The 18,605-nt window shown below is 36.1% G+C and overlaps 1 protein-coding gene across 2 annotated transcripts; it reads right to left on the bottom strand.

Moving 5' to 3' along the window:
• Positions 1-4: 4 nt before the first annotated feature.
• On the bottom strand, positions 5-17,619 carry LOC113282516. 2 transcript variants are annotated; one of them, XM_026531540.1, is made up of 3 exons: positions 16,657-17,619; positions 15,702-15,860; positions 5-366 (listed from the first exon to the last, which is right to left on the bottom strand). In XM_026531540.1, exons 1-3 carry the CDS (start codon positions 17,304-17,306, stop codon positions 237-239), a joined length of 939 nt encoding a protein of 312 aa, XP_026387325.1. In that variant the 5' UTR covers positions 17,307-17,619; the 3' UTR covers positions 5-236. The 2 variants fall into 2 exon arrangements, with proteins under 2 accessions (XP_026387325.1, XP_026387324.1); XM_026531539.1 differs by lacking the exons at positions 15,702-15,860; positions 16,657-17,619 and adding an exon at positions 1,322-2,164 and having other exon boundaries at positions 5-525.
• Between the last annotated feature and the right edge of the window lie 986 nt (positions 17,620-18,605).

Genomic DNA, 18,605 nt, shown 5'->3' with positions numbered 1-18,605 from the left:
CATATGTTCCAAGTATTTCCAATTAGGTTTTCATTATAAGATGAAAGAAAAAATATCAAACTATACTTCAGAATTTACAGCAAAAAGACTATGTGAAAGGTACACAACAGAACTAAACAGTTACAAAGAAGAAAACGAGAATTGCCGAATGTGGTTGTGAATGAAAGAACTTCAAGTAGTTAAGGCAAGTACCTTCAATTTGCAGAGCATACACGGATTTCCGAGGATGGATCATTTCATAATGGAAATTCATGAAGAGGATAATCTTCTGAGCTCGAGGTATCTGATTCTGATGATGGGTTGCTGTAAATTGGCAGCTGTTTGCACATCAAGTGTTTTCGTCGTTGTAGTAGCAATAGGACTAAGATGCCATCTGTTTTGATGATATCATAACCAGCTTTAGTATACATACTGAATGGAGCCGTGTCGATCATTCTGCAGTGCAAGTACACTTCTCTCGAAGACTTACGCATCTGAGGTATCAGTTCTTCACTTGCCTTCAAAAGATGCCAACCAATTCCCTTCCTGAAAATTTCGAAGGTAAAAAAAAATTTAAAACTGAATAACATTTGATTATAGCCTACTTGAACACATAACGAAAGCTTGATAGAGCCAAACTTTTGTTAATAAACTACCAACTTTCTACACACTCCTTTAAGTGAAAACACACTACTATGGCAGAGGGTACAAATACAAATTAAACAGAACGCCACGAAACAGAATTTTTCGACCTATGGAAGATACCCCTTATTGTTTAGAATTCTGCCACTAGTCAAACTGAGTATCTGCTCATTTTCACTCATGTTTTTCTCCTCTTTTTGCTAATGCTCTGTAAATCAGCACCTACCCAAGCTTGAGCAGACTCGACTTATAACTTCTTCCTGCGAGTTATCAGAATGCATTAACATGATGAAATTGTGTCCAAACGTAGTTCCAATAACTGAGACTAGTAGGATCCTACCTCAGCACCTAAGCTATTGTTCTTAACATCTTTAAATGAACAATTATTTTCAACGAATACCAGCCTCGTGTCTCCTAATAATATTGAAGACACAAAAGTTCCAAACTACCAATGTGTTTGAGGGAACCAATTCTAACCCAGAATGCATCTCCAAGTCCAACAATCAAAAATACAGATTCATTGTCGACTGCCCAATTGCCTAAAAATGACATCTGTGATTTACAAACAACACTAAAACATGACAACATTCAACAGATTTAGCTCTTCAATAACCCCGTATGATATAAGCAAGCGCAACAGGAAGCCATAAAAATGAGACACAATTCATCAAATAGCAGAAGGATAGTGAACATTGCATACCTTCTAAGTTGCTTCTTGACTGTCATGTTACAAATATATGGTGAATCTTTAGGTGGAGTTGGAGATGGAGGATTAGTATTAGACCCCTTTTTATTAAATGAAACTTCCACAGTCCCCGCCAATTCCTCTTCTTCACCATCTTTCCCTCTATAAAACCCAACTAAAAACGCTGTATTCGGCATTAAACCTCGTCTCTCAATCATATACTGTTTAATCAAGAACCCTAATACATTCACATATCGTAATGGCAACATCATAGACTCGGCAAAAGATTCTGCAAGCAAACCAATAGTAATATCCATTTCATCTTCTTCCATAACTTTAACAAACAATGACCCATGTTCAAATTCATGAACATATCCATAATTCTTGAGGATTTGAAACTTATCTAGCTCCGGGGTAGTGAGAAAAATACTTGATTTTGGTGGGGGGTCATCAAAAAATGATTCTGAAGGAGATTGAGATGATGAACAAATATGAAACGTGGAGTAATGACGGTTGAATTTGTGAAGAAGAAGATATGGGTTTGAAGATTTTGATAACTTGTGGTGTGATTTGAAGAGATGGGTATTTGTGTAACAGAAAGATTTGTGCTTTTGAGTGTCTAATGATGAGTAAAGAGAGAAAGAGCAAGAAATGGTTGCAGCCATGGAGAGTGAGATTCAAATTTCTTCACTCATTTCTTCCACTTCATAGATCTAAATGGACTGTTAAGAACAAACTGTTGGTAATCAACTCAAATGGGTTGTTTTACGAGAAAAAACTCAAATGGTATCAAGTATTTGACGCGTCATGACTTTGTATAAGAATTTCGATGCAAGGATTGACACTCGATGAAAAGGGTTGTAGTTTTTGCTACCACAGATTTGATTAAAAAGGACAAAAGAAAAAAAAATTAAATAAGATATTGCATTAAAAACCTGGCGTTTTTAGGGGCCATCCCAAAGGATTTAGGGGCCATCAATTTATACCCGGCCAAAGACTCTAGTTAAGGGGTACCCTATATGATATTGAAGTTACATAAATGCCCTTCTGGTAAAACTGTATAAAAACCAAATCAAAAAAAATTCTACTCATTTCAACTCTTCTTCTTCCAGTTTCATATTATCTTCCGATTGTGGAAGAAAAAAAAATTTTCCTCGTTCAACCGAAACATCGTCGCGAATCGTAAAATCAAAACATCGTCGATATAAGAGAAATGAAACCCACAAACCTAGAACCAAAAATGTTGCTCGGGTATCGATCCAAACATTGGAATTTTAGCAAGAAATAAAGAAATTCTTGCTGCAAATGAAGAAGAACGCGAAGAAAGCGAAGAAGAAGTACCCGACAATGTAGTCGGTGGTGGCGATTCCGAGACTCAAACACTTCGTCAACTTCAAATGGCCCCAATTAGGTAAGAATCTATCATTTTTGGGGTTTATTTCGCTTTAATTCGTCGAATCGAGAAAAAAAATTTCTAGGGTTTTCGGTTATTTATCCATATTCGGACGATATGCATGCTCATTTACTTCCGAATGTAGTCGTGTTCTTCATTTTTCAAGAACATCGACAGTATTCGGGAGAAAGATTTGATGATTATGTGCCGAATATTGGTGGCCATATCTTCCTGGATACAAACTGCTAATAATCGGTAGTTTAATGAATTTTTTGGCTACCGAATATATTTAAGTAGACACAAAGTATTCGGAAGAACACTCACTACCGAATGTATATATTGAAAAAATCTCAAAATTTCTGATATAGGAAAAATCCCATTTTGGGGCCAGTATTTATTCGGAAGACAATATAATGTTTTATACCTCCGATTGTGTAGGATAAAATTTTAGAGTTTCTGAACTCCAGTTGATGAATATTCGGTTGTAAACATGTTTAGTTATATTCCGATTGTTTTTCATTCGGAAAAAATATGTGTCTTCTTACTTCCGAATTTGTACATTCGGGTTATAGATGTGCACTTTGTCTTCCGATTGTGTAGGATGAAAAATTTACAGCTTCTGAACTCCAATTGATGTATATTCGGTTGCAAATATGTTTAGTTAGCTTCCGATTTTTTTGTATTCGGGAACAATATGTGTCTTCTTCGCGTCCGAATGTGTACATTCGGGTTATATTTCCATACTTTGTCTTCCGATTGTATAGTTTGTAAATATTGTTCCTTTCTTGTTGTTTAGACAAAGTCGAGAAGGGAGGAAGAAAGTGACAGCTAGTGCTAGGAGGGAAAGGAGTGCCAAAGATAATTCAGGTGCTCAACAAAGCGAACAAGAACAAAGCAGTCAACAAGGAGTGCAACCAACTGTTGAACAACAAGGCAGTGAACAAGGGGTGCGACCAAGTGTTGAACAAGCCGCTCAACAAAGTGCAGGACCAAGTGTTGAACCAGTTGATCCAGTGGCAAGAGAAGAAGAAGGACAACCAAGTGGTACCCAAAAAGCCAAAAAAGGAAAAGATGTTGTAAGGAAGGATATTGCTAAGAAAGCATCACATCTTGTCCCTCAGCACTTGAAGAAGAAGGGTATTCCAGCAGGCACAATCCTTGGACTACCATGGATGGAGGAAAATTGCTATTTGGATACAAAGACTCATGGGCCAGAGAAATATATGAAACCGAGGTAATAAAATTACTATTTTTTATTAATGTATTGTCTATGTGTTATATCGTAATACTTGTATTAAGGATTTTTTTATGTACTTTAATAGGATCATCAAGATGCGGCCGTCTACTCAAACCTACCGCCGCACCAACAAAAATGCTTGCGTGGCCTTTATCCGGTGAATGTGAAAGGTTCAAGACAATTGTTGCCAACTCGGGGTTAGCTAATGCCGCCGAGAATTCATTGTTGGAACATGATCGTGTGGCCATATCGGCGTTCGTGGAGAGAATGTATCCTGAGACCGATACTTTCCATATGCCGTTTGGGGAGATGACGATCACCCGGATGATGTTGTGCAGATTCTTAACCTTCCCGACCAAGGCACAGCTGTGAAGTTTAACTACACAAAGCAGTTAAGTTGGGCACAACTTTATTCTCTAACTAAAAAGTGCTTAGGTTGGGATGAAGAGACAACAACAGCAGAGTTTAGGAGGCATGCCAGTTATAGAACAAGACAGATCAACATTACAGCTTTGATGAATATGTTCCGAGGCACCTTGGAGAAGGAAAAGAATGGAACGTTAACTGATGAGCAAGTGAACCAAGCTGCCACTGCATATCTCCTCTGTGTATTGGGATGTGTCATATTCCCCAATACTTCTGGCAACCGGATCGACGCCAACCTTATACAACTTTTGGATCCTCTCCATGAAGTCGGTGAATATTATTGGGGCACGACATGCCTAGCATTCTTGATGGAAGAGTTGAGAAAGGCGTCGAGGCTAGGAACCTGCCAAGTTGCCGGGAACGTGGCTCTATTGCAGGTTTTTTCTTTAACTCTATAACTCACTCTATAGTTATTCGGTAGACAATACATATGATGCATATTCATAACTCCGATTTCTCCAGACTATATGAGTTGGTATAACAAGGTAGACGAACCAACCGAGTTGCCGGGAGTTGGAGTTGTGCTCTTCTAGTGGTGATAATCTTACAATTGTTCACACAGGACCACCTACTGTTCTTGATAACTGGGATAAGAGGAATGACTTCATTATCGACATTGGTAGACGAACCAACCGAGGTGATGAAATTTCTCCAGACTATATGAGTTGGTATAACAAGGTATCACATCCTTTGGTTATCCGTGAAATCAAATCCAACACTACTGCGGAGGGTTCAAGTTATAATTGTATCATCAAAGACAAACCAGCTGGTTATGATAGACTGGTGCGTGTTCTTATATTTTTGTTCATTTTATATGATTCCTATAAATCTTAGGTAATTACCGTTTGATGTTATGTCATTACGTATAAAAAACAGGTGAATAGGTTCAAGCGTGTTTCCAAAATGTTAACTGCATGCCTGAAGAGCAAAGATCCCATGCCAGCTGAGAAGATCAAAGAGGCTAGAGATCTAGTTGATAATATGGATAACGAAGATTATGCTGCCCAGTTTGGGGAGAAAGTCACGAAGAGGCATCCGCCCAAGGTGGCAGTATCAAAGACGGGTAAAAGAACTCGAGCTTCATCGAGCGCTGAAGCTGCTCCAACTGAAGCTGCTCCAACTGAAGCTGCTCCAACTGAAGGTGCTCAAACCCGTGGTCGTGCAGGACTGGGAGGTAGTCACGGTCGTAAAGTAAAGAAGAGCAGATAAATGACAATGATTTTTGTTGTACATTCGGAAATTTGTTTGGGTAACTAAGTTAGACAAGTTCAAATGACAATGATTTGTGTGTTATATTCGGAAGATTTGGTAACTAATTTAACTTCCGATTATTTCAATTTCAAAATTTGTGTTTTTCCCAAATTCTGATTTTTGGGTCATCGTACAATCGGAACTTTACAAAAAAATTTATCCTCCGAATATTACAAGTTCAAAACAAACCACGCCATGGCTCTAGGTGGTTCAAAGGGCCAATATAGAAGGTTAGACAGCCCATATTCGGAAGTTTGGGTAACTGTTTAACTTCCGACTATTTCAATTTCAAAATTTGAAAAGTATCAGTTTTTCCCAAATTCTGATTTTTGGGCCATCGTACATTCGGAACTTTACAAAAAAATTTATCCTCCGAATATTACAAGTTCAAAACAAACCACGCCATGGCTCTAGGTGGTTCCAAGGGCCAATATAGAAGGTTAGACATCCCATATTCGGAAGTTTGGGTAACTTTTTAACTTCCGATTATTTCAATTTCAAAATTTGAAAAGTATCAGTTTTTCCCAAATTCTGATTTTTGGGCCATCGTACAATCGGAACTTTACAAAGAAATTTATCCTCCGAATATTAAAAGTTCAAAACAAACCACGCCATGGCTCTAGGTGGTTCCAAGGGACAATATAGAAGGTTAGACAGCCCATATTCGGAAGTTTGGGTAACTGTTTAACTTCCGATTAATTCAATTTCAAAATTTGAAAAGTATCAGTTTTTCCCAAATTCTGATTTTTGGGCCATCGTACATTCGGAACTTTACAAAAAAATTTATCCTCCGAATATTACAAGTTCAAAACAAACCACGCCATGGCTCTAGGTGGTTCCAAGGGACAATATAGAAGGTTAGACAGCCATATTCGGAAGTTTGGGTAAATGTTTAACTTCCGATTATTTCAATTTCAAAATTTGAAAAGTATCAGTTTTTCCCAAATTCTGATTTTTGGGCCATCGTACATTCGGAACTTTACAAAAAAATTTATCCTCCGAATATTACAAGTTTAAAAAAAAACCACGCCATGGCTCTAGGTGGTTCCAAGGGCCAATATAGAAGGTTAGACATCCCACATTCGGAAGTTTGGGTAACTGTTTAACTTCCGATTAATTCAATTTCAATATTTGAAAAGTATCAGTTTTTCCCAAATTCTGATTTTTGGGCCATCGTAAATTCGGAACTTTACAAAAAAATTTATCCTCCGAATATTACAAGTTCAAAACAAACCACGCCATGGCTCTAGGTGGTTCCAAGGGACAATATAGAAGGTTAGACAGCCATATTCGGAAGTTTGGGTAAATGTTTAACTTCCGATTATTTCAATTTCAAAATTTGAAAAGTATCAGTTTTTCCCAAATTCTGATTTTTGGGCCATCGTACAATCGGAACTTTACAAAAAAATTTATCCTCCGAATATTACAAGTTCAAAACAAACCACGCCATGGCTCTAGGTGGTTCCAAGGGCCAATATAGAAGGTTAGACAGCCCATATTCGGAAGTTTGGGTAACTGTTTAACTTACGATTAATTCAATTTCAAAATTTGAAAAGTATCATTTTTTCCCAAATTCTGATTTTTGGGCCATCGTACATTCGGAACTTTACAAAAAAATTTATCCTCCGAATATTACAAGTTCAAATCAAACCACGCCATGGCTCTAGGTGGTTCCAAGGGACAATATAGAAGGTTAGACAGTCCATATTCGGAAGTTTGGGTAACTGTTTAACTTCCGATTAATTCAATTTCAATATTTGAAAAGTATCAGTTTTTCCCAAATTCTGATTTTTGGGCCATCGTACAATCGGAACTTTACAAAAAAATTTATCCTCCGAATATTACAAGTTCAAAACAAACCACGCCATGGCTCTAGGTGGTTCCAAGGGACAATATAGAAGGTTAGACAGCCCATATTCGGAAGTTTGGGTAACTGTTTAACTTCCGATTAATTCAATTTCAAAATTTGAAAAGTATCAGTTTTTCCCAAATTCTGATTTTTGGGCCATCGTACATTCGGAACTTTACAAAAAAATTTATCCTTCGAATATTACAAGTTCAAAACAAACCACGCCATGGCTCTAGGTGGTTCCAAGGGCCAATATAGAAGGTTAGACATCCCATATTCGGAAGTTTGGGTAACTGTTTAACTTCCGATTATTTGAATTTCAAAATTTGAAAAGTATCAGTTTTCGATTATTCTAACCGAATATTACAATCGGAACCAAACAACACCATAATCGGAAAGAAAGTTGACTCATAACATAACCGAATATTATAATCGGTAGTTTGTTTAACAAAATAATCTACCGATTTCGTATAATCGGCTAGTTTTTATATTAATAATACTCCGATTACATCCATTACATAAAATTCAAACGGCCTTAACCTTACAATTTCGTCAAAAGCACCTAAATCCATACTCCTAATTGACCATAAAAGTATTAAAACAGATCATAACTTCCAGTGACCATAGAAATTGTCCCTCTTGATTTTGTAGCATCCTTCATGTTCAAATCGTTTCCCGTAGAGGTCCACATACCGGCGATCCGCAAGATTTCTCTGAAATTACGAATGAGTAACAAGTTAGTACTAACTTTTGTTAATGTGAGTTGGAGTTACAGAGATACTTACTCGTTTTTCATACGTCCACCTAGGAAAAGTGTTCCTAACAAGTTTGTCAATCTCCTTATCGAGCGCATTCTTTCTCATCTTAATGTCATTGGATGATCTTCGAATTCGATTACCATCTAAGGCCTCAAATACCATTAAGATACGGTTCCATATCTGCTCTTCGGATTCCGATTTGTGGATCTTGTGAACACGATCATGAGTAGTTACCACAACCCACGCTCTATAAATAGCACAATCTTCTTCTTCAGCAAAAGCAATATCCATGTTTTTTGTTATGAAAATTAAAACTGAAGAGAGGAAAGAGTTTGGTGCAATTGGGGTGATAGATATGAGTTTCTTCATATAGGTTTAGGGTCCAACGGCTCTTTTTGTTTTTCCCAAAAACTCCAACGGCTAATTTGATGAAAGTTGAATGTGGAGAAACCAATAATCGGTAGGTATTGGATTTAGCATATCTACCGATTATGGTAGCTTTCAAAATTTGAATTTGCGGCAACTTATAATCGGTAGGTTTTGTAATATATTTAACTCCCGATTAACGCTGAATCCAAAACACGAACCAAGAAATACTGCACCGACTACAATCGGAAGTCTGGGAAATATTTTGGCTTCCGTTTGCATTCGGAGGGTAACAATTTTATCATATCCTCCGAATATATAAGGGTAATTTCGCCATTACGAATTACGCGAGATAAGGGTTGGCTACATTTTCCCTGTGGGTGACCTTTTTTGTTTTATTGTTGGCCCCTAAATCCTTTTGAGTGGCCCCTAAAAACGCGAGGATTAAAAAGATTAAGACTCTAGGAAACAAAGAAAGAGTAAGGTTACAGAAACAAAGAAAGAGTAGAGCCATCTAATATGGGATTGAGAGAGTTCTTAATATTAGATTTATCCACTAGAAGATGTTTCATATTATAGACATATTACAGGCTGGCGGAGAAGTTCTCAATTCAACATTTGAATTCAAAGGCCTAACAGACTTTGCTAAAATATCTGCTACTTGATTGCCTAATCTAGGAATAAAAAAAAAACTTAAAAAGTTGTCGTTTTCGCAGAGATGAGCTATTCTATTTGCTTCGTTAATACATGCTTTAGCTCTCCAGAAGATGTCTGCACTTTTGTCATTTATGTAATTAAAGATACTCTGACAGTCTCCTTGTATGAATCTATGCTAAAGTTCTGAAGTTGTTTTTCTTTAGCTCAAATGGCCGTCTACAACACTGTTATAGCCTCTGCCTCTTGTGGTTCAGAACCTGCTTCTTGCCCTGCTCTTCCTCCTTCACAATCTCCTGTATCATTTCTCAAGATAAAAGCATACGTAGATGGTAATGATTCAGAGATCCAAGATACATCTAAATTGATCTTTAGTGTATCTGTATTCGGGGCTTTCCAAGTAGGGTACAATTTCTTCTTTTGCACTTGTTAAGACTTAGCAGTTTTTTCTTTTCGTGTAGACCAAAGTTCTATGTGTATTTGTATTTCTAAGGCTAGAATATTAGAATTCTTAGTTTTGTTCTCAAAGATTCTATCACACCTTTCTTTCCATAAAAACCACATTTTAGTGAGAATTAATTCAATAGAAATGTCAGTCCAGGGGTTAGGCATCCATTTCTTGCATAGATCTAGATTCGTATTTGAGATATCTAGATTGAGAGTGATAGGGTTAGGAGAAAAGTTTCATACTGTCGTAGCATATGGACAATGTAAAAGAAGGTGTTATGTTGTTTCTATTTCATTCCTACACATAGTATAGAATGGGGTGACATCCTTTACTTTACCAGTAAGTTTGACATTAGTAGGAAGATCATTTTGTAAGCATTTCCATAAGAAAAGCTTAATTCTTTCAGAAATATTTAGCCTCCATATAGATTTCCAGAAAGATTCTGGCAAAGATAGGCGGACTATATCCAAACCACTTTCATTCAGTTTCTCATACATAGATTTTACAGTGAATTCACCAGATTTAGTTAGATTCCACCGGAGTTGATCTTTTTTAAGGTTTTGATTATTATCTTTAAAAATATAATTTTGACTAATTTTATGTGCAATATCAGCAGGAAAGGTCGAAAAAAGCAAAGAAGTATTCCATGTACTTGTTTCTATATTAATCAAGTCTGAGACCTCAACCAAGTGACAGTTACTAGAATTATTAAGGTTATGAATATTTTATTTTAATCCTGGTATCCAGTTATCCTTCCAGATATTAATATCTTGTCCATTTCCTACTTCCCATACACTATATTTATGCACTAGTTCTAATCCTTGTCTGATGCAGTTCCAAGTCCAAGATCCCTTTACCGAGGTTTTAGTTCTGAAAGGCGATTTGTTTCCAAAGTACTTTGAACCCATAATTTTTACCCAAAGAACATCTGGTTCTTTTAACATTCTCCAAGCAATCTAAGTTAGCATTGCAATATTAAACTCGTGAGCATCCCTAAATCATAAACCTCCTCTAAGAATAGGTTTACAAAGGGTTGGCCATGCCTTTGGGCAGTAACCTTTACCTCCAGCGTCCTTGCCCCACCAAAAGTATCTTTGAATGCCATTTATTTTATTTATTATTTGCTTTGGTAGGATAAAGCAGCCCATTAGATAAGTTGGGATACTAGATAGTACTGCTCTGTTCAGAACTGGTCTACAAGGCTGAGCAAGAACTAAGCTTTTCCATCCTTTAGACTTGGATTCCATTCTTTCCAAAATTGGAGTGAAAGTTTTGATTTTTGACTTTTCCATGAAAAGTGGAGCTCTTAAGTATGGGTCTTTGAGATTTATATGTTTTATCTTTAACATTTTAGACATCATTCTTTGATGTTTTGGTTCAACTTTCCTACTAAAGAACACACCAGACTTTTCAAAGTTTATTAATTAGCCTGAGGCTTTACTAAAATTTGCTATTGTGTCTAATAAATTTCTACATTCTAATAAGTCAGCTTTTACAAAGAGCAAACAATCATCGGCAAAAAAAAGGGTGGGATATTGGTTCACTTTTGGGGGTTATCTTAACACCATGAAGAGTCTTATTTTGTTCCTGAGTTAGAAGAAGTATAAAGAAGATTTTCATACAGATTATAAATAAGTGTGGTGATAAGGGATCTCCTTGGCGTTAACCTCTAGTAGGTTTAAAGGCTTCGCCAGGTATTCCATTTAAAAGGACAGAGATAGAAATTGTTGAGATACATTGTTCGATAAGTTGACAGACCTCTGCATTGAAACCAAAGGTTTTAGGAGCAGATAACAAGAAACTCCAATTTACTCTATTGAAAGCCTTTGACACATCTATTTTAATCCCTAGGCCTCCCATTCTATCTTCTTTTTTTTTAAATGAATGAATAATTTCATGAGCTACAATAATATTATCAGATATTTGCCTAAACGATAAAAAAGCCGATTGGAAAGGTGATACAATCTTTTCCAGATAAGGTTTGATTATGTTGGCTAATAGTTTAGAAATAACTTTATAAACTGTGTTGCAAAGGCCTATTGGTCTAAACTGACTAGGGTTCTTAGGATGTTTTAACTTAGGAATCCAAAAAGGTGAGTTTTATTTAAATCAGGATTCATTTTTTTTCTTTGAATTTTTTTTGGATTGTATATGTCACTAGTGCACCCACTAAGTTCCAGTTATGTAAGAAGAAGCTTACTGAGAAACCATCAGGTCCTGGAGATTTATTTTGTTTCATATTTTTTAAAACTAGAAGAATTTCTTTCATAGAAGGGATGTCCATAATCCTAGAGTTGTCCATAGATGAGATGATAGATGGTATGTTTTCAAAAATTGGGTTGGAGATATCAGTTGCAGAAGAAGTTTCAGTGAAGAGGGATTTGAAGTACGAGGTTAAAACGTTATTAATTTTCTTTCTATCCTTGGTTATATCATTCTGATCATTAACTAGACTTTCAATATTATTCCACTTTCTTCTTCTCAAAATAATAATATGAAAGTATTTTGTATTTATTTCTCCTAATTTAATAATATTATCTCTTGATTGTTGTTTGGCTATAGCTTCCGACGTGTCATAAAGAATTTTTAGTTCTTTTAATTTTTTTTTTGTTGATACACCGTTATCCTATTTGATTGTAGTCTTTCAATCTATTTTAGAAGTTTATTAATCTTTTTAACAAGAAGACCAAAAATATTCTTTTTCCAATCTAATAAGTTCTTTCCTGCCTGACTAATATTATGAACTAAGCAAGCTAAAACATCTTCTTTAGAAGAAGAATTCCAAGATTCCTGTATCACTTAAATACATGAATGTTCTTTCAACCAGGTATCATAGAATTTAAAGACCCATTCATTTCTAGAGAGTTGTGTGTCTAAAGTAAGTAAAATAGGGACTATGGCCTGAACCTACTGCCACCAAATGAGATAAGGAAGCATTTGGGAATTGTGTGTGCCATTCTGTATTTATAACTGCTTTAACCAGTCTTTCTTGTATGTTTTGGTTACCTTCTCCGTGGTTATCCAAGTAAAATCATTACCTATGTAGCCTAGATCATATAAACCAGATCTTTCTTATATTTTTGAATAATATTCACTATTGGTTTTAATGAAAGGTAATCCTCCTCTTTTTTCTGATTGATCAAAAATCATATTAAAATCTCTTATAACTATCCAAGACATGTGTCTCTGGGAAACTTGTATACTAATTTCTTCTAAGAAGTCCCAAGCTACATTCCTATTAGTTGGATACGGACTACCATAAAAACATGTTAATGCCCATTGTTTGGTATCAAAGGAGGTATTAACAATTGTTAGAGCACTGCTCGGTCGAACTCGCAAGCGTTGCTATCTCAAGCTTGTTTGTCAAGTTTAGCTGCCAAAACTATAAGTCTTGATTTCTAGTCTACTTATAACTAAGTCTCGGACTAGGATAGAAAGTGAAAAGGCGGGGGTACAACAACCACACCCAATATTTCGCTTAGCAATCTGTATGGACAAACTCCAATATACTTTTAAGAGAATCAACAAGACTCAATCTATATAAAGTATATCAAAGAGTTATATCTCTCTTTCTTGATTCAATTCTTTCTCAAGCAAATAGAAATATGCGAGTCTAATTGAATACAAGAGAAATCACTTGAACCGTACCAAAGACCAATGTCCAAGGATCAATCGATTTCAATCAACAACCAAAGGTCGGATTACCAATTGATTGATTCAAACGCACAACCTGTGATATTTGAATTATATAACAAAATATAATGCGGAATAGAAATAAAACAGACACCAGAATTTTGTTAACGAGGAAACCGCAAATGCAGAAAAACCCCGGGACCTAGTCCATATTGAACACCACACTGTATTAAGCCGCTACAGACACTAGCATACTACAAACTAACTTCGGTCTGGACTGTAGTTGAACCCCAATCAATCTCACACTGATTCAAGGTACAGTGGCGCTCCTTATGTCTCTGATCCCAGCAGGATACTACACACTTGATTCCCTTAGCTGATCTCACCCACAACTAAGAGTTGCTGAGACCCAAAGTCGAAGACTTTAATAAACAAATATGTATCACACAGAAAAGTCTACAAAATAGATAAATCTGTCTCCCACAGATAAACCTACAAGTTTTGTTCCGTCTTTTGATAAATCAAGGTGAACAGGAACTAATTGATAACCCGGACTTATATTCCCGAAGAATAACCTAGTATTATCAATCACCTCACAATAATCTTAATCGACACGGCGAAAGAAGATATTGTGGAATCACAAACGATGAGACGAAGATGTTTGTGATTAATTTTATATCTTTCCTATCGGAGATATAGATCTCAAGCCAATTTTTACGATTGTACTCAAAACGATAGAATCAACAAGATCAGATCACACAACTACGAGAAAGTAGTACCGGTATGGCTTCACAATCCCAATGAAGTCTTTAAGTCGTTAACCTGGTTTTTAAGAAGAAACCAAAGTGTAAAGGAGAATCGACTCTAGCTAATACAACTAGTATCACACAGGAGGTGTGGGGATTATGTTTCCCAGTTGCTAGAGTTCTCCCTTATATAGTGTTTAAAATCAGGGTTTGCAATCAATGTTAGCTTGGTAAAAAAGCATTCAATATTCACCGTTAGATGAAAACCTGATTAGATTCAAGATAATATCTTTCAACCGTTAGATCGAAAACTTAGCTTGTTACACACAAATGAAATGTAATATTTTGGGTTTATGTAACCGTACCCAAACATGAACATTTGTTGGTTCAACAATAGTTAACCAAAGGTTAGCCATATGAGCACTTTCATATCAACCATGTTCTTCTTCACCATAACTAGTTCAAATGACTCAAATGAACTAGTTAGAGAGTTGTCCAATTGCAAGGAAATCTTATGTAACTACACAAGACACAATCGAAGCAAAAACGATTTGATTCACTCGAATCGGTTCATGAACTATATAGCCACGGTTTGCATTTAGCATTCCCTAGTTAATATAAATAAGTTCACAAACAATCGTCTTTAGATATAACCAGCTTAAGTTCGCAGACTTAGTTCGCGGACTTAAGTTCGCGGAAGGAGTTCTCAAACTCGAGCAGATTTTCTCGGGTCGAGAACTTCCGCCAGTTCACAGACTGGGTTCGCGGACTGAGTTCGCGGACTGAGTTCACGACTCTTGTTCCGGTTCTCTTGATCAAAAAAGTTCGCAAACTTCGGTTCAAGGAAAAAGGACTTATACATATATGTGTTGCCACACAATGCTTATATCCATCATTAGTTATATAATCTAAACTCTCATTTCAATTATTGAAACATTCTTAGAGGACGTTATGTAATTGTTATTCACAAACCATTTTTCGTCAAAGCAATTTTCAAAGTGATTGAAACGTAACATGACTTTAGTCACTAGGTAAAGATGAACTTGGCCAAAGCAAAAGCTTACCAACACATATTTCGAGAAATAGATAGGCGAGATAAACTCGGCTCGAAATAGCAAATGTGCTTAATCAAAGTCTATATAGCAAAACGACTTTTGTCTCAGAATAGGAGATAGAGTAGATAGACTTTTGAGTGATAGATAAGTTCAAGTCTCCACATACCTTTTAGTCGATGAAGATACACCAGTTCCTTGAGTAGTCCTTCGTCTTGTATGATGATCTCCATGGAGTTCTTGAGCTCAACTACACTTTCTATCCTAGTCCGAGACTTAGCTATAGTAGACTAGAAATCAAGACTTATAGTTTTGATCACTAACATTGACAAACATGCTTGAGATAGCAACACATACGAGTTCGACCGAGCAATGCTCTAACAATCTCCCCCTTTGTCAATTTTAGTGACAAAACTATCAATACATATGGAATACAAAAATAAATGAATTAACTTTTGTAGCTCCTATTCCACATGCCTAATTGTATGGGTTGTCGTAGGCACAACAAATTAATAAATATATTTCCCACTAATTAACTGGTAATATAGCGGTAGTAAGAGATCGTTCCCACAGAGGACTAAGATGCCATCTGTTTTGATGATATCATAACCAGCTTTAGTATACATACTGAATGGAGCCGTGTCGATCATTCTGCAGTGCAAGTACACTTCTCTTGAAGACTTACGCATCTGAGGTATCAGTTCTTCACTTGCCTTCAAAAGATGCCAACCAATTCCCTTCCTGAAAATTTCGAAGGTAAAAAAATATTTAAAACTGAATAACATTTGATTATAGCCTACTTGAACACATAACGAAAGCTTGATAGAGCCAAACTTTTGTTAATAAACTGCCAACTTTCTACACACTCCTTTAAGTGAAAACACACTACTATGGCAGAGGGTACAAATACAAATTAAACAGAACGCCACGAAACAGAATTTTTCGACCTATGGAAGATACCCCTTATTGTTTAGAATTCTGCCACTAGTCAAACTGAGTATCTGCTCATTTTCACTCATGTTTTTCTCCTCTTTTTGCTAATGCTCAGTAAATCAGCACCTACCCAAGCTTGAGCAGACTCGACTTACAACTTCTTCCTGCGAGTTATCAGAATGCATTAACATGATGAAATTGTGTCCAAACGTAGTTCCAATAACTGAGACTAGTAGGATCCTACCTCAGCACCTAAGCTATTGTTCTTAACATCTTTAAATGAACAATTATTTTCAACGAATACCAGCCTCGTGTCTCCTAATAATATTGAAGACACAAAAGTTCCAAACTACCAATGTGTTTGAGGGAACCAATTCTAACCCAGAATGCATCTCCAAGTCCAACAATCAAAAATACAGATTCATTGTCCACTGCCCAATTTCCTAAAAATGACATCTGTGATTTACAAACAACACTAAAACATGACAACATTCAACAGATTTAGCTCTTCAATAACCCCGTATGATATAAGCAAACGCAACAGGAAGCCATAAAAATGAGACACAATTCATCAAATAGCAGAAGGATAGTGAACATTGCATACCTTCTAAGTTGCTTCTTGACTGTCATGTTACAAATATATGGTGAATCTTTAGGTGGAGTTGGAGATGGAGGATTAGTATTAGACCCCTTTTTATTAAATGAAACTTCCACAGTTCCCGCCAATTCCTCTTCTTCACCATCTTTCCCTCTATAAAACCCAACTAAAAACGCTGTATTCGGCATTAAACCTCGTCTCTCAATCATATACTGTTTAATCAAGAACCCTAATACATTCACATATCGTAATGGCAACATCATAGACTCGGCAAAAGATTCTGCAAGCAAACCAATAGTAATATCCATTTCATCTTCTTCCATAACTTTAACAAACAATGACCCATGTTCAAATTCATGAACATATCCATAATTCTTGAGGATTTGAAACTTATCTAGCTCCGGGGTAGTGAGAAAAATACTTGATTTTGGTGGGGGGTCATCAAAAAATGATTCTGAAGGAGATTGAGATGATGAACAAATATGAAACGTGGAGTAATGACGGTTGAATTTGTGAAGAAGAAGATATGGGTTTGAAGATTTTGATAACTTGTGGTGTGATTTGAAGAGATGGGTATTTGTGTAACAGAAAGATTTGTGCTTTTGAGTGTCTAATGATGAGTAAAGAGAGAAAGAGCAAGAAATGGTTGCAGCCATGGAGAGTGAGATTCAAATTTCTTCACTCATTTCTTCCACTTCATAGATCTAAATGGACTGTTAAGAACAAACTGTTGGTAATCAACTCAAATGGGTTGTTTTACGAGAAAAAACTCAAATGGTTTCAAGTATTTGACGCGTCATGACTTTGTATAAGAATTTCGATGCAAGGATTGACACTCGATGAAAAGGGTTGTAGTTTTTGCTACCACAGATTTGATTAAAAAGGACAAAAGAAAAAAAAATTAAATAAGATATTGAATTAAAAAGATTAAGACTCTAGGAAACAAAGAAAGAGTAAGGTTACAGAAACAAAGAAAGAGTAGAGCCATCTAATATGGGATTGAGAGAGTTCTTAATATTAGATTTATCCACTAGAAGATGTTTCATATTATAGACATATTACAGGCTGGCGGAGAAGTTCTCCATTCAACATTTGAATTCAAAGGCCTAACAGACTTTGCTAAAATATCTGCTACTTGATTGCCTAATCTAGGAATAAAAAAAAAACTTAAAAAGTTGTCGTTGTCGCAGAGATGAGCTATTCTATTTGCTTCGTTAATACATGCTTTAGCTCTCCAGAAGATGTCTGCACTTTTGTCATTTATGTAATTAAAGATACTCTCACAGTCTCCTTGTATGAATCTATGCTAAAGTTCTGAAGTTGTTTTTCTTTAGCTCAAATGTCCGTCTACAACACTGCTATAGCCTCTGCCTCTTGTGGTTCAGAACCTGCTTCTTGCCCTGCTCTTCCTCCTTCACAATCTCCTGTATCATTTCTCAAGATAAAAGCATACGTAGATGGTAATGATTCAGAGATCCAAGATACATCTACATTGATCTTTAGTGTATCTGTATTCGGGGCTTTCCAAGTAGGGTATAATTTCTTCTTTTGCACTTGTTAAGACTTAGCAGTTTTTTCTTTTCGTGTAGACCAAAGTTCCATGTGTATTTGTATTTCTAAGGCTAGAATATTAGCATTCTTAGTTTTGTTCTCAAAGATTCTATCACACCTTTCTTTCCATAAAAACCACATTTTAGTGAGAATTAATTCAATAGAAATGTCAGTCCAGGGGTTAGGAATCCATTTCTTGCATAGATCTAGATTCGTATTTGAGATATCTAGATTGAGAGTGATAGGGTTAGGAGAAGAGTTTCATACTGTCGTAGCATATGGACAATGTAAAAGAAGGTGTTCTGTTGTTTCTATTTCATTCCTACACATAGTATAGAACGGGGTGACATCCTTTACTTTACCAGTAAGTTTGGCATTAGTAGGAAGATCATTTTGTAAGCATT

The sequence above is a fragment of the Papaver somniferum genome, chromosome 5 (genome assembly GCF_003573695.1).
Source record: "Papaver somniferum cultivar HN1 chromosome 5, ASM357369v1, whole genome shotgun sequence".
NCBI classification, from domain to species: domain Eukaryota; kingdom Viridiplantae; phylum Streptophyta; class Magnoliopsida; order Ranunculales; family Papaveraceae; genus Papaver; species Papaver somniferum.
This window is presented reverse-complemented; position numbering and strand designations above follow the sequence as displayed.

Bases quoted from the DNA above. Each gene is read 5' to 3' on its own strand.
- LOC113282516 (XM_026531540.1), bottom strand. From the start codon at position 17,306: ATGGCTGCAACCATTTCTTGCTCTTTCTCTCTTTACTCATCATTAGAC. The intron at 15,861-16,656 runs GTATGCAATGTT...CGAAATTTTCAG, and splicing joins GTCAAGAAGCAACTTAGAAG to GAAGGGAATTGGTTGGCATC. The intron at 367-15,701 runs CTTAGTCCTCTG...AACAGATGGCAT, and splicing joins ATCATCAAAACAGATGGCAT to CTTAGTCCTATTGCTACTAC.